This window comes from Pseudophryne corroboree, chromosome 2, assembly GCF_028390025.1.
Source record: "Pseudophryne corroboree isolate aPseCor3 chromosome 2, aPseCor3.hap2, whole genome shotgun sequence".
In the NCBI taxonomy this organism is placed as follows: Eukaryota; Metazoa; Chordata; class Amphibia; order Anura; family Myobatrachidae; genus Pseudophryne; species Pseudophryne corroboree.
In genome coordinates, this window is record NC_086445.1 from 224,581,855 (window position 1) to 224,597,864 (window position 16,010).

Consider the following 16,010-nt stretch of genomic DNA (forward strand, 5'->3'; position numbering starts at 1 on the left):
TCACATATAGCCCACAGAGGCTATATGGAGATATTTAACCCCTGCCTAACTTCAAAAATAGCGGGAGACGAGCCCGCCGTAAAAGGGGCGGGGCCTATCTCCTCAGCACACAGCGCCATTTTCTCTCACAGAAAAGCTGGAGAGAAGGCTCCCAGGCTCTCCCCTGCACTGCACTACAGAAACAGGGTTAAAACAGAGAGGGGGGGCACTGATTTTGGCGATATTGTATATATATAAAAGATGCTATAAGGGAGAAACACTTATATAAGGTTGTCCCTATATAATTATAGCGTTTTTGGTGTGTGCTGGCAGACTCTCCCTCTGTCTCCCCAAAGGGCTAGTGGGTCCTGTCCTCTGTCAGAGCATTCCCGGTGTGTGTGCTGTGTGTCGGTACGTGTGTGTCGACATGTATGAGGACGATGTTGGTGAGGAGGCGGAGAAATTGCCTGTAATGGTGATGTCACTCTCTAGGGAGTCGACACCGGAATGGATGGCCTATTTAGAGAATTACGTGAGAATGTCAACACGCTGCAAGGTCGGTTGACGACATGAGACGGCCGACAATCTATTAGGACCGGTCCAGGCGTCTCAGAAACACCGTCAGGGGTTTTAAAAACGCCCATTTACCTCAGTCGGTCGACACAGACACAGACACGGACACTGAATACAGTGTCGACGGTGAATAAACAAACGTATTTCTCATTAGGGCCACACGTTAAGGGCAATGAAGGAGGTGTTACGTGTTTCTGATACTACAAGTACCACAAGAAAGGGTATTATGTGGGAGTGGAAAAAACTACCTGTAGTTTTTCCTGAATCAGATAAAATAAAATGAAGTGTGTGATGATGCGTAGGGTTACCCCGGTAGCAAATATTGGCGTTATACCCTTTCCCGCCAGAAATTAGGGTACGTTGGGAAACACCCCTTAGGGTGATAAGGCGCTCACACGCTTATCAAGTGGCGTTACCGTCTCCAGATACGGCCGCCCTCAAGGAGCCAGCTGATAGGAAGCTGGAAAAATATCCTAAAAAGTATATACACACATACGGTGGTTATACTGCGACCAGCGATCGCCATCAGCCTGGAGATGCAGTGCTGGGTTGGCTTGGTCGGATTCCCTGACTGAAAATATTTTATTCATGTAGAGCATTTAATAGGATGCATTCTATATATATGTATGTGAGATGCACAGAGGGATATTTGCTCTCTGGCATCAAGATAAGTGCGTTGTCCATATCTCCCAGAAGATGTCAGGGACACGACAGTGGTCAGGTGATACAGATCCCATACGGCAGATGGAAGTATTGCTGTATAAAGGGAAGGAGTTATTTGGGGGTCGGTCCATCGGACCTGGGGACCACAGCAACAGCTGGGAAATCCAACCTTTTTTACCCCAAGTTACATCTCAGCTAAAAAAGACACCGTCTTTTCAGCCTCAATCTTTCCTTTCCATGAGGGCATGCAGGCAAAAGGCCAGTCATATCTGCCCAGACATAGAGGTAAGGGAAGTAGACTGCAGCAGGCAGCCCTTTCCCAGGAAAAGAAGCCCTCCACCGCGTCTGCCAAGTCCTCAGCATGACGCTGGGGCCGTGCAAGCGGACTCAAGGTGGGGGGGTAGTCTCAAGAGTCTCAGGGCGCAGTGGGATCACTCGCAAGTTGACCCCTAGATCGTACGAGTATTATCCCAGGGGTAAAGATTGGAGAGTCGAGACATCTTCTCCTCGCAGGTTCCTGAAGTCTGCTTTACCAACGGCTCCCTCCGACAGGGAGGCAGCATTGGAAACAATTCACAAGCTGTATATCCAGCAGGTGATAATCAAAGTACCCCTCCTACGACAAGGAAAAGGGTATTATTTTTCCACACTATATTGTGGTACTGAAGCCAGACGGCTTGGTGACACATAGTCTAAATCTAAAATGTTTTGAACACTTACATAAAAGGTTCAAATCGAGATAAAGTCACTCAGAGCAGTGATAGCGAACCGGAAAAAAGGGGACTATATGGTGTCCCTGGACATCAAGGATTACCTCCATGTCCAAATTTTGTCCTTCTCATCAAGGGTACCTCTGGTTCGTGGTACAGAACTGTCAATATCAGTTTCAGACGATGCCGTTTGAATTATCCACGGCACCCCGGGCCTTTTTACCAAGGTAATGGCCGAAAAGATGTTTCTTCAAAGAAAAAAGGCATCTAAATTATCCCTTACTTGCACGACCTAAAAAGGGCAAGTTCCAGAGAACAGTTGGAGGTCGGAAGAGCACTATCTAAAGTAGTTCTTCGACGGCACGACTGGATTCTAAATATTCCAAGAATCGCAGCTGTTTTCCGACGATACGTCTGCTGTTCCTAGGGATGATTCTGGACACGGTTCAGAAAAAGGTTTTTCTTCCCGAGGAAAAAGCCAAGGAGTTATCCGACCTGTCAGGAACCTCCTAAAACCAGGAAAGGTGTCTGTACATCAATGCACAAGAGTCCTGGGAAAAATGGTGGCTTTTTACGAAGCAATTCCATTCGGCAGATTCCATGCAAGAATTTTCCAAAGGGATCTGTTGGACAAATGGTCAGGGTCGCATCCTCAGATGCACCTGCGAATAACCCTGTCGCCAAGGACAAGGGTATATCTTCTGTGGTGGTTGCAAAAGGCTCATCTATTGGAGGGCCGCAGATTCGGCATACAGGATTTGATCCTGGTGACCACGGACGCCAGCCTGAGAGGTTGGGGAGCAGTCACACAAGGAAGAAACTTCCAGGGGGTATGGACGAACCTGGAAAAGTCTCTTCACATAAACATTCTGGTACTAAGAGCAATCTAAAATGCTCTAAGCCAGGCGGAACCACTCCTGCAAGGAAAACCGGTGTTGATTCAGTCGGACAACATCACGGCGGTCGCCCATGTAAACAGACAGGGCGGCACAAGAAGCAGGAGTGCAATGGCAGAAGCTGCCAAGATTCTTCGCTGGGCGGAGAATCACGTAATAGCACTGTCAGCAGTGTTCTTCCCGGGCGTGGACAACTGGGAAGCAGACTTCCTCAGCAGACACGATATTCACCCGGGAGAGGGGGGTCTTCATCCAGAAGTCTTCCACATGCTAATAAACTGTTGGGAAAGACCAATGGTAGACATGATGGCGTCTCGCCTCAACAAGAAACTGGACAAGTATTGCGCCAGGTCAAGAGATCCACAGGCAATAGCTGTGGACGCACTGGTAACACCTTGGGTGTACAAATCAGTATATGTGTTTCCTCCTCTGCCTCTCATACCAAAGGTATTGAAGATTATACGGTGAGGAGGAGTAAGAACAATACTAGTGGCTCCGGATTGGCCAAGAAGGACTTGGTACCCGGAACTTCAAGAGTTGGTCACGGACGACCCGTGCCCTCTACTTCTGAGAAGGGACCTGCTACAACAGGGTCCCTGTCTCTTTCAAGACTTACCGCGGCTGCGTTTGACGGCATGGCGGTTGAACGCCAGATCCTAAAAGGGAAAGGCATTCCAGAAGAAGTCATTCCTACCTTGATTAAGGCAAGGAAGGAAGTCACCGCGAAACATTATCACCGCATTTGGCGAAAATATGTCGCGTGGTGCGAGGATCGGAGTGTTCCGACGGAGGAATTTCAACTGGGTCGTTTCCTACATTTCCTACAATCAGGATTGTCTATGGGTCTCAAATTGAGATCTATTAAGGTTCAAATTTCGGCCCTGTCAATATTCTTCCAAAAAGAATTGGCCTCAGTTCCTGAGGTGCAGACTTTTGTTAAAGGAGTACTGCATATACAGCCTCCTGTGGTGCCTCCGGTGGCACCGTGGGATCTAAATGTAGTTTTAGATTTCCTCAAATCCCATTGGTTTGAACCATTGAAAAAGGTGGATTTTAAATATCTCACATGGAAAGTGACTATGTTACTGGCCCTGGCTTCCGCCAGGAGAGTATCTGAATTGGCGGCTTTATCTTATAAAAGCCCTTATCTAATCTTCCATTCGGATAGGGCAGAACTGAGGACTCGTCCGCATTTTCTCCCTAAGGTGGTATCAGCGTTTCACCTGAACCAACCTATTGTGGTGCCTGCGGCCACTGGCGACTTGGAGGACTCCAAGTTGTTGGACGTTGTCAGAGCCCTAAAAAATATACATTTCAAGGACGGCTGAAGTCAGAAAATCTGACTCGCTGTTGATACTATATGCACCCAACAAGTTGGGTGCCCCTGCTTCTAAGCAGACGATTGCTCGTTGGATTTGTAACACAATTCAACTTGCTCATTCTGTGGCAGGCCTGCCACAGCCTAAATCTGTTAAGGCCCATTCCACAAGGAAGGTGGGCTCATCTTGGGCGGCTGCCCGAGGGGTCTCGGCATTACAATTCTGTCGAGCAGCTACGTGGTCGGGGGAAAACACGTTTGTAAAATTCTACAAATTTGATACCCTGGCAAAAGAGGACTTGAAATTCTCTCATTCGGTGCTGCAGAGTCATCCGCACTCTCCCGCCCGTTTGGGAGCTTTGGTATAATCCCCATGGTCCTTTCAGGAACCCCAGCATCCACTTAGGACGATAGAGAAAATAAGAATTTACTTACCGATAATTCTATTTCTCGGAGTCCGTAGTGGATGCTGGGCGCCCATCCCAAGTGCGGATTATCTGCAATACTGTACATAGTTATTGTTAACAAATTCGGGTTATATTGTTAAGGAGCCATCTTTAAGAGGCTCTTTCTGTTATCATACTGTTAACTGGGTTTAGATCACAAGTTGTACGGTGTGATTGGTGTGGCTGGTATGAGTCTTACCCGGGATTCAAATTGCCTCCCTTATTGTGTACGCTCGTCCGGGCACAGTACCTAACTGGAGTCTGGAGGAGGGTCATAGGGGGAGGAGCCAGTGCACACCACCTGATCTGGTAAAAGCTTTACTTTTTTGTGCCCTGTCTCCTGCGGAGCCGCTATTCCCCATGGTCCTTTCAGGAACCCCAGCATCCACTACGGACTCCGAGAAATAGAATTATCGGTAAGTAAATTCTTATTTTCAGACGTTGCCGTTTGGGCTTTCCACGGCCCCGAGAATTTTCACCAAGGTAATGGCGGAAATTATGGTGCTCCTGCACAAGCAGGGTGTCACAATTATCCCGTACTTGGACGATCTCCTCATAAAAGCGAGATCACGGGAGAAGTTGCTGAACAGCGTATCACTTTCACTGAAGGTGTTACAGCGACACGGCTGGATTCTCAATATTCCAAAGTCGCAGCTGAATCCTACGACTCGTCTGCCCTTCTTGGGCATGATTCTGGACACAGAGCAGAAAAGGGTTTTTCTTCCGATAGAAAAAGCGCAGGAACTCATGACTCTAGTCAAGAACCTGTTGAAGCCAAAAAAGTGTCAGTACATCATTGCACTCAAGTCCTGGGAAAAATGGTGGCGACGTACGAAGCCATTCCCTTCGGCAGGTTCCATGCAAGGACTTTACAATGGGACCTATTGGACAAATGGTCCGGGTCACATCTGCAAATGCATCAGCGGATCACCCTGTCCCCCAGGGCCGGGGTATCTCTCCTGTGGTGGCTGCAGAGTGCTCACCTTCTAGAGGGCCGCAGGTTCGGCATTCAGGATTGGATCCTGGTGACCACGGACGCGAGCCTCCAAGGTTGGGGAGCAGTCACACAGGGAAGAAATTTCCAAGGCCTTTGGTCAAGTCAAGAGACTTGTCTTCACGTCAACATCCTGGAACTAAGGGCCATATACAACGCCGTACGTCAAGCGGAGACTTTACTTCGCGACTGACCAGTTCTGATCCAGTCAGACAACGTCACTGCAGTAGCTCATGTAAACCGCCAGGGCGGCACAAGGAGCAGAGTGGCGATGGCGGAAGCCACCAGAATTCTTCGCTGGGCGGAGAATCATGTAAGCGCACTGTCAGCAGTGTTCATTCCGGGAGTGGACAACTGGGAAGCAGACTTCCTCAGCAGACACGACCTGCATCCGGGAGAGTGGGGACTTCATCAGGAAGTCTTCGCACAGATTGCAAGTCGGTGGGGACTGCCCCAAATAGACATGATGGCGTCCTGTCTCAACAAAAAGCTACAAAGGTATTGCGCCAGGTCAAGAGATCCTCAGGCGATAGCTGTGGACGCCCTAGTGACACCGTGGGTGTTTCAGTCGGTCTATGTATTTCCTCCTCTTCCTCTCATACCCAAGGTGTTGTGAATAATAAGAAAAAGAGGAGTGAGAACAATACTCATTGTTCCGGATTGGCCACGAAGGACCTGGTATCCGGATCTGCAGGAAATGCTCACAGAAGATCCGTGGCCTCTTCCTCTAAGACAGGACCTGTTGCAACAGGGTCCCTGTGTGTTCCAAGACTTACCGCGGCTGCATTTGACGGCATCGCGGTTGAACGCCGGATTTTAGCGGAAAAAGGTATTCCGGATTAGGTCATTCCAACGCTAATAAAGGCTAGGAAGGACGTGACATCTAAACATTATCACCGAATATGGCGAAAATATGTTTCTTGGTGTGAGGCCAGGAATGCTCCTACGGAAGAATTCCATCTAGGCCGTTTTCTTCACTTCCTACAAACTGGAGTGAATTTGGGCCTAAAATTAGGCTCCATTAAAGTTCGGATTTCAGCCTTATCCATTTTCTTTCAAAAAGAATTGGCCTCTCTACCTGAAGTACAGACTTTTGTGAAGGGAGTACTGCATATTCAGCCTCCTTTTGTACCTCCGGTGACGCCTTGGGACCTTAACGTGGTGTTAAGTTTCCTTCAGTCACATTGGTTTGAACCACTTAGAACAGTGGAGTTGAAATATCTCACTTGGAAGGTGGTCATGTTGTTAGCCTTGGCTTCGGCTAGGCGAGTTTCGGAATTAGCGGCTTTATCACATAAAAGCCCCTATCTGGTTTTCCACATGGACAGAGCGGAATTGCGGACCCGTCCTCAATTCCTACCTAAGGTCGTCTCATCCTTTCATATGAACCAACCTATTGTGCCTGTGGCTACACGTGACTTGGAGGATTCCGAGTCCCTTGATGTGGTCAGGGCTTTGAAAATTTACGTGGCCAGAACGGCTAGGATCAGAAAAACAGAAGCACTGTTTGTCCTGTATGCAGCCAACAAGGTCGGCGGCACTGCTTCAAAGCAGACTATTGCTCGCTGGATCTGTAACATGATTCAGCAGGCGCATTCTACGGCTGGATTGCCGTTACCAAAATCGGTTAAGGCCCATTCCACTAGGAAGGTGGGTTCGTCTTGGGCGGCTGCCCGAGGGGTTTCGACACTACAGCTGTGCCGAGCTGCTACTTGGTCGGGGTAAAACACCTTTGCAAAGTTCTATAAGTTTGATACCCTGGCTGAGGAGGACCTCCTGTTTGCTCAATCGGTGCTGCAGAGTCATCCGCACTCTCCCGCCTGTTTGGGAGCTTTGGTATAATCCCCATGGTCCTTACGGAGTCCCAGCATCCTCTAGGACGTTAGAGAAAATAAGATTTTAAACCTACTGGTAAATCTTTTTCTCGTAGTCCGTAGAGGATGCTGGGCGCCCGTCCCAAGTGCGGACTTCTTCTGCAAGACTTGTATATAGTTTTGCTTACATAAGGGTTATGTTTTAGTTTTCATCGGTCTTGGACTGATGCTATGTTGTTTTCATACTGTTAACGGTTATACGGTGTGGCTGGTATGAATCTTGCCCTTGGATTAACAAAAATCCTTTCCTTGTACTGTCCGTCTCCTCTGGGCACAGTTTCTCTAACTGAGGTCTGGAGGAGGGGCATAGAGGGAGGAGCCAGTGCACACCCAGATCCAAAGTCTTTCTTAAAGTGCCCATGTCTCCTGCGGAGCCCGTCTATCCCCCATGGTCCTTACGGAGTCCCAGCATCTTCTACGGACTACGAGAAAGATTTACCGGTAGGTTTAAAATCTTATTATTTATTTGTTGTTTTTTCTTATACCATATCCTTATTCTTTAGTCAAACTCTAAGTTAAAGCTGGTAAGAAGTTTAGCTGTGTGCGAAGAGTCATCTGGACCATTTGTGGATTGCTCCTTGGAACCTCAGGTAATACTGTCAAGTAGTACGGTCTGTTTTTCATAGATTCTTTATAAATATTTATCTTTCTAATACCTGTTTCTGTGTTACCCTTAACACAGTATCTGTGTATATTCCTTTGGAAACTGAAAATAGCAAAAAGGACTTTTAAGAGTACACACAAACTAGTGCTTTACCTGTGTGTGTGTGTGTGTGTGTGTGTGTGTGTGTGTGTTTTTTTTTGTAGTGCATGTTGTGCAGGTCGCTTTGATGTTTATGACTTTATACCCATCCGTCCATTGGTAACAAAAGATAGGTTCACCCATAAGCTACTAATACATGTAGTTTTCTTGTGAGTTTACACCACAGAGTACAGTGTTGTATTGGATTCTGTTCTGAAAAGCCTAAGCAAATATAATAAGCTTCTAAGCTGTCTGTTTACAGAACATTCTGTTGATACAAAACATACAAGCATCAGCAGTTTTGAGGCTAAAGGCCCATACACATTAGACGATGTCGCTCTGTGAGCGACATCGTCTAACGTTTCCCCCTCCCGGGCCGTCGGCCGCCTGTACGCACTGAGCGATATGACCACTCATATCGCTCAGTGACGTCACGCCCCCGCCAGCCCTGCATGAAGGTCGTGGACGACAGTCCACATCCTTCATGCATGCCCTACCGACAGCGACGATCGTTGCCGACCCGCGGGGCCGCGCATCGGTCGTCGCAGGTGGCATACACACTTGACGATAAAATGAGCGACGTCGCTCAAGGAGGGGGAAAATAAGCGACGTCGCTCATTTTATCGTTAAGTGTGTATGGACCTTAAGTCTTCAGGGCTGGACTTAGTGGTCTGTATTTTCTGATGGGAGCCAATCTCCTGATTAGTGTCCTACTTAAGGGTAATTGTGAAACAAAACTCATGAGTTCAGTCAGTGACTATGGTGTAGGCTACTCAGGAAGATAAAGTGAACATTGATACGGGTGCTGTTTATGGCACCAGTCTGGCCAAGGCACTTGTGGCACACAGACCATCTTCAGTGGGAATGAGAGTTCTGCTAAGCCAGAGACTATCTGCCAACCATTAAAGGTGTGGCAACTGAAGCCATATTTTTTTTTTTAAGATACATGGCTTTTCTAATGGGGAAAACCCCATACTCAGTGTTTAACAAACTAAAATAATATGGTCTGGAAGACCTATTCTTATGTTAGAATATGATGTTGCCAACTATTTCTTTTTAATTGGGCAGTCTCCTGCTGTTCCTAAAGGATGGATGGGATAATTTGTTGGCGCTGTGTTCATTTGCTGTTCTGATCTTTGTCCTAGGTGCCTTATAGATAGATAAGGTTAGTACTCTTGCCAGAAGGGGAGACCCCTCTATACAGTCTGCCTTAGTCCCATTCTCCAGGCGATATCATCAAGTGATATCTCTTCACTTACTGGATGTTGTGAGGTTAAGAGCTATACAGTATCTGAAGAGCACTAGGCAGCAGGATAGCTGATTATATCCTGGACTCTTAGGCCTCAAGAAGAATTTCAGGCATCTGGATCTATGGCTAGATGGATCATTTTGTCATGCTTACATCGTAGTAGGAAAACCTGTGCCCTATAACGTGAATGCTCATTCTGCCAGATCAGTCAGACTTAATGGTCTTGCATCCAAAGACATCAGGTTTAGTTGGAAGGTGATGCGCACTGCAACGAAGTATATCCACCTGAAAGCACAGCCGAAAAGTCCCCATAGTGCAGTATTCTCAAAGGGATGATAGAGAATATGGGATTTTTATACATGAATTCAATTCTTAGATTTGAATCCGTTGGGGGTTACCGATTGCTCACCCATTATTCCCTAGTTCTCCTTTTGCAATTTATATTTACATGTTCTTCTCATGGGTGTGCAGTCGTCTCTCTCTCTCTCTCTCTCTCTCTCTCTCTCTCTCTCTCTCTCTCTCTCTCTCTCTCTCTCTCTCAGGGGTCTGTGTACTAAGCCATGGATGGAGTTATAGGTATAGATGTATGAAAGTGGCCTTTTCGTTCCTTATTTGTCTTGAACGGCTTCTCCGCATTATCGTGGTGAAGCAGATTCTCACTTTGCCAAAATGTTTTAAGAATTCAGCATCCATTGTAGGAATTCATTATTTCACCTCTTCGGTGAAATGCGTCCTCCCACATCAGCATTCCTTGCGCCGTCACTCTTACTCCCAGTATGTCCTGCGGCTGGGAGCCGGTGCATGCACCTTCACTCTTAGGGGTCTATTCATGTAGCCGTGAAAAGCCCTTTATTATTTATTTATTACCAGATTCTTATGTAGCGCCGCAAATTCCATTGGCTTTACAATTGGAAACCATGATAACACAAAGCTGGGTAATAAAAAACAGTCATAGAGGTAGGAAGGCCCTGCTTGCAATCTTACAATCTATATCAGTTATAACAGGGCTTTTCACTGCTACCTCCTATTTACAGAAGGGGTTACCATGGAGAAATCTCAGACTCCTCCAGCGGTGCCCCTGCTTTGTATCAGTATCGCTTCCTCATATGGGGAAAGCAATTCAGGGACAACCTCTATCTTCCCACCTCCTGCCTGCTTTCTTCCCACCTACTCCTGTAATAGCAGCCAAACAGAGGAGCCCAGAGCTCCTCCTGACTCCATGTGTACGCTGTCTCCGTATGCTCTTACCACCGTCGCATCTAAAAGGTGACCCAGACATATGCATGCTGGGTCACCATCTCCTTACTGCCCCCTCGTTCTGCCCCTTCTCCCCACCGTTGTTGTGGCAAGGTGACCCGACATATGCATATTAATCTGTATGGACGCTGAGCCGGGAAGTGTTGAGATACGATATTTTGATAGCAGACTACAGGCACTGCCAGCCAGAGCTGCAGATCTCTGCAAAGGAAAAAAATGAAAGTCAGGTGAACTGACCTTTCATACATAGCCAGTCCGCTTCCACCGACAGCGGTGCCGAATAAGGGTCAGGGCACTTAGCACCCCTGTCCCTTAGCGCTAAATGCCTGGATCATACATCGGGAACTGGTAACTGACTCACTTAACGTGTGCAGTTACCGGTTTTTCACATTAATGCTTCTTAAATTTGCCCCATAGTACCAACCAACGTGCTCCGGTCTCATTTTTCAATCACAGCCTGTAACAAGGCAGGGAGCTGGTTGGATGGACTTTTATTTCCGTCCACTTTCTCTCCAAGGCTTAGTACGTAGACCCTTAGCTGCTTTTTTTTTTTTTTTCTCTGATTTTGCCATGTGGGAAATAAATCAAAGCTGGGTACACACCTAAGCGAGGTGACTAAACTGCAATATGATATATAATGATATATCACATTGCTGTAAACACTACACGATGACGCAATATATCATTCCATGCTTAATGTGACAACACTGCCTCGTCTGTGGCATTATCTCTTCTGATGTGCAGCACATCAGATGGGACGATGCAACCACCCAATTTATCAAAATTAAATTGGCGGCTTTGGGGGTACGATGGATGTCGCAATACGTTGTAGATTGCCAGATCAGTCAGTATATATCGTATAGCGTGTTCGACCTTTAGGCCGCATTATCTAGTGGCATTAAAATCAATGTGATTTTAAATGAAGAATTTTGGAAGGTAATCAAATGTATTGGTTTTCTTTCGTGTTTTAAAAATAATGGTAAGTCTTTGCATTTACTATATGACATACATTTGAATAAATCTTAGATAATCTTATATAAGTGCAATGCCTCCTTTTTCAGTGTGTGTGTTTTGTACCATTTTCGCTAGTGTTACTGTAATGTTGCATAGTTACAGTAATATGCCGTTTTGAGAATATCCAGTGTAAATGGAACTATTGCTACATTTGAAGGTTACGGTCTTGGTAGAAATAAAGCAAACTCTGCAAATGTGTGACAGTATTATACCATTCAAAAATTAATTTAGCTTTATTCATTGTGTCCTTTTAAAGTGGATATTATTGAGTAGTTACTGTAGTGGTGAGTGGAGGTCTTTCATTGTAGTTAGTAGAAATAATTAGGTTTTTATGTCATTCTGAAGAAAAAAAAAGTAGTAAATTATAGATTACTAGGAAAGAAGTGTACATGGCTTGCAGTTCTACTCATCACATTGCTTCCACACATGCTTAATGTCATTTCAGTGGGTGTAGTATGTTATGCCGGCGGTCGGGCTCCTGGCAGCCAGCATACCGGCGCCGGAATCCCGACCACTGGCATATAGACAGCTGGACAAGCGCAAATGAGCCCCTTGCGGGCACGGTGGCTCGCGCATTCTCCCTCCAGGGGGATCCTGGACCCCCAAGAGGGAGAAAATCTGTCGGTATGCCGGCAGTCGGGATTTCGGCGCCGGTATGCTGGTCGTCGGGAGCCCGGCCACCGGCAAATTGACGACCACCCCATCTCAGTCTGAAATGGGGCCCTGATGCTGCCAAAGCAGTGTGTGCGTGAGCTCATAGACTGGTGCTAAACCAGGCAGCAGTGTAATTCTAGATTGACTTCTAGAATTGTTATCTTTTATATGGCAGCACAGGGGATTCGCAGTGCTTTACAAAGTACATAAACAGAAACCGTATGAACAAAACAAGGAACAAGTGATTTAGTGTACAGAACATTGCAAGACCGGGACATGGTTTATAAACATTGATGCATCAACTGTCATAATACCCAAATAAGCAGCAGGGTGGTTGAACCCAAAGGTGTGGTGCCTTTGTAAGCAGTCGAGAGGAGATGATGGTATAAGTGACGGAAGGAAAAGCATGTGAGGGAAAAGGGACCTTTTCTTAAGAACTGACAGTCTAAAGGGATGGGGCAGACAAGCGGAGTGATGCAGAGAAGAGAGACAGTGAGCATGGAGCAGTGGGTCAGGATGACAGCTGGAAGGCTTTGATACAGCAGTGGATCTTAAGAGCCAGTTTGAAGTTTTTGTAGAGAGGTGGAAAGTCTGAAAGAGAGAGTTCTAGTGAGGAGGGAGTAGAACGGCTAAAATCTTGGAGGCGGGATGGCAGGAAGTAATCAGAGATGAGAGGCAAATTTAATTTGTAGAGTGAAGTGGGCGGGCAGGAGTGTGAAGGGAGGTAAATGTAAGAGGAATAAGTAAGTGCTTTGTAAGTAGGTGTGAGGAGTTTGAATTGTGTTCTGGAGGAGAAGGAGAGCCAGTCAATGTCTTGTAGGAGAGTAGACGCAGCCTCAGTTCATTTGGACAAATAGATGAGCCAGGCAGCAGCATTGAGGGCAGTTTGGAGTGGAGGGAGGTATATTTACTAACAGTGAGGTCTAGTATAAAAGCCAGATTTACACACACACACATGATTTGTTGGGGAGATTTTACTATATAAAATGGATTAAAATAATAAAAAGATAAGAATAATACAAGAGGATATTTCTAACTTTAGAAATATCTTTATGTATTATTCTAATCCTTTTTCTAGTCAAAACTCTGGAGTATGATAGGAAAGGCTCTGCCGCCCCTGCCTACCCTGACTGCACGTCACTGTTTACTAAAGTGCAGTTTTATAGTAGTGGAGACGTTGCCTATAGCAACCAATCAGATTCTAGCTGTTATCTTCTAGAACAGTGGTTTTCAAACTCTGTCCTCAGGACACCCCACGGTTCACATTTTCCATGTCACCCAGCAGGTGCTCTGTGTATCACCAACTGTCACATTTTAAAAATCTACAGGTGACCTGCAATACATGAACCGTGTGGGGTCCTGAGGACTGAGTTTGAGAACCTGTGTTCTAGAAGGTGCTAGATAAATATGTAGAATAAACTTCTATAAATTTGCACTTTAGTAATTATACCCAGAGATGTGGGAGGCATGGAAGCCAGAGAAGAGGAGTTTACTATAGCAGTGTAGAGAAACCCGTGAGTTGATGAGGGTCTTGTTTGCCTCCAGGGTAAGAAAGGGCCTGATGCTATTTCTGATATGGAAACAACATGACTGCGACAATACACATGATATTCTTAATGTAAGTTTTGATATGTGGTTGCCTATCTACCATAACAAAATGCCCTCATTCAGCGGGTGTACGGTTATTAGGTCGACAGCACTTAGGTCAACCACTATTGGTCGATATGCATTAGGTCGACATGGTCACTAGGTCGACATGAGTTTTTCACGTCCCCCCCCTTCCCCCAGTTTTTAACCTTTCCCATACTTTACGGTCCATGGCCCTCATTCCGAGTTGATCGCTCGCTAGCTGCTTTTAGCAGCATTGCAGACGCTAGGCCGCCGCCCTCTAGGAGTGTATCTTAGCTTAGCAGAATAGCGAACGAAAGATTAGCAGAATTGCTACTAAAAATTTTCAAGCAGTTTCTGAGTAGCTCCAGACCTACTCCTAGATTGCGATCACCTCAGTCCGTTTAGTTCCTGGTTTGACGTCACAAACACGCCCTGCGTTTAGCCAGCCACTCCCCCGTTTCTCCAGCCACTCCTGCGTTTTTCCCTGACACGCCTGCGTTTTTTTAGCACACTCCCGGAAGACGCTCAGTTACCTCCCAGAAACGCCCCTTTCCTGTCAATCACTCACTGATCAGCAGTGCGACTGTAAAGCGCCGCACGAACACCAGCAAATCTACTAAGTTTTGTGTTAAATAACTTAGCGCATGCGCGCTGCGTACCATGCGCATTTTCTACCTAATCGCTGCGTTGCGAAAAACTGCAACGAGCGAACAACTCGGAATGACCACCCATGTGGACTACGATTGGGAGCGATAACCTGTGACCACGTCGACCTAATGCATGACGACCAATAGTGGTCGACCTAATGACGCATACCCCATTCAGATGGGTACCTACTAACAATTGGAGTGTTCAGAGTTAGTGAACGGAGTCTATTTTTTGCCCATTTTGTAATAATACTACCATGATAGTGGCACCATCATATTCTATAAAATGGTTTACATTAAACATGGTACTACATTATTGATGGAGTAAAATAATTGGCAGTTAAATAAGTCAATTAATAGAATAGTTCTTAAACTTTTATCAAAATTGACTTTCATGGACTGAGTTCACTTTGACCCTCCAATTGATACTTACATGTACGACATGGGACTTAAATCTTATTGCATGTTATACAAAAGTAATACTGCTGAGAAACACAGCATGCTGCTCTGATTACAAATACCTATGGAAGTCGGTACTTATAACCTTCACAATTTACAACATTTCAGTGGGATAGTCTGCACACCTTCATTTCTAAATGCATTAAGAGGTGCTACACCTGCGTCTGATAGCACATTACACAATGCAAAATGCATAGGCAGCTGCACATTTTATGCACAAAGACCACATTTATACACTATTACAGACGACAAATTCAGTCTGTTCTGGGGACAAAGGAGTGAACTAGCCAGTACTCCTAAGGTGTAACTTATTAAATGGCCAGGCAGCATACGTATTATTGTAAATGGAATAACAAGTGAGAGACAGCTCAGCAGACTGTTCAGCTGGCATTGGCCCGTTTGCACATATGTAAAGTAATGGAGCTTCAGAGATCTGCGTTCTGTTTCATTTTTCGGACATGCTTTGTCTTGCTGCAGGATGTCATCCACTTGCATATCAGTTGCCCATCAGATAAGGAAGAGAAGTCCTGCAAGGATGGGCCTGAGAAGGAGGAAAAAAATAAAGAAAAGGGGCCAAAGAAGATGTTGTCTAGAGGTAAGTTTAGTATTATTATATGATATAGGTAACTTGTTACCCCAGAGGTTCCCAAACTCTGTCCTCAATGCACCCGAAAGGTCCAGGTTTTAAGTATATCCATGCTTGGCCATAGGTGACTTAATTAGTACCTCAGTCAATCTGATTTCTCCTTCGTCCTAGAGGATGCTGGGGACTCCAAAAGGACCATGGGGGTATAGACGGGATCCGCAGGAGACATGGGTACTTTAAGACTTTAAATGGGTGTGAACTGGCTCCTCCCTCTATGCCCCTCCTCCAGACCTCAGTTAGATTCTGTGCCCAGAGAGACTGGACACACACTAGGTGAG

General features: G+C 46.0%; 1 protein-coding gene across 5 annotated transcripts in view; it reads left to right on the forward strand.

The window, feature by feature from the left end:
• The window catches only part of R3HDM2 (R3H domain containing 2), a 271,661-nt gene that overhangs the window by 171,830 nt on the left and 83,821 nt on the right, over positions 1 to 16,010 (forward strand). For all 5 annotated transcript variants that reach the window (XR_010210174.1, XM_063952418.1, XM_063952421.1 and 2 more), the window contains exons 4-5: positions 7,957 to 8,043; positions 15,564 to 15,681. Coding sequence is in view for 4 of the 5 variants with exons in the window: in XM_063952418.1 (XP_063808488.1) it covers positions 7,957 to 8,043; positions 15,564 to 15,681 (205 nt within the window). In the remaining variant the exon portion in view is untranslated. The remainder of the gene's footprint in view (positions 1 to 7,956; positions 8,044 to 15,563; positions 15,682 to 16,010) is intronic.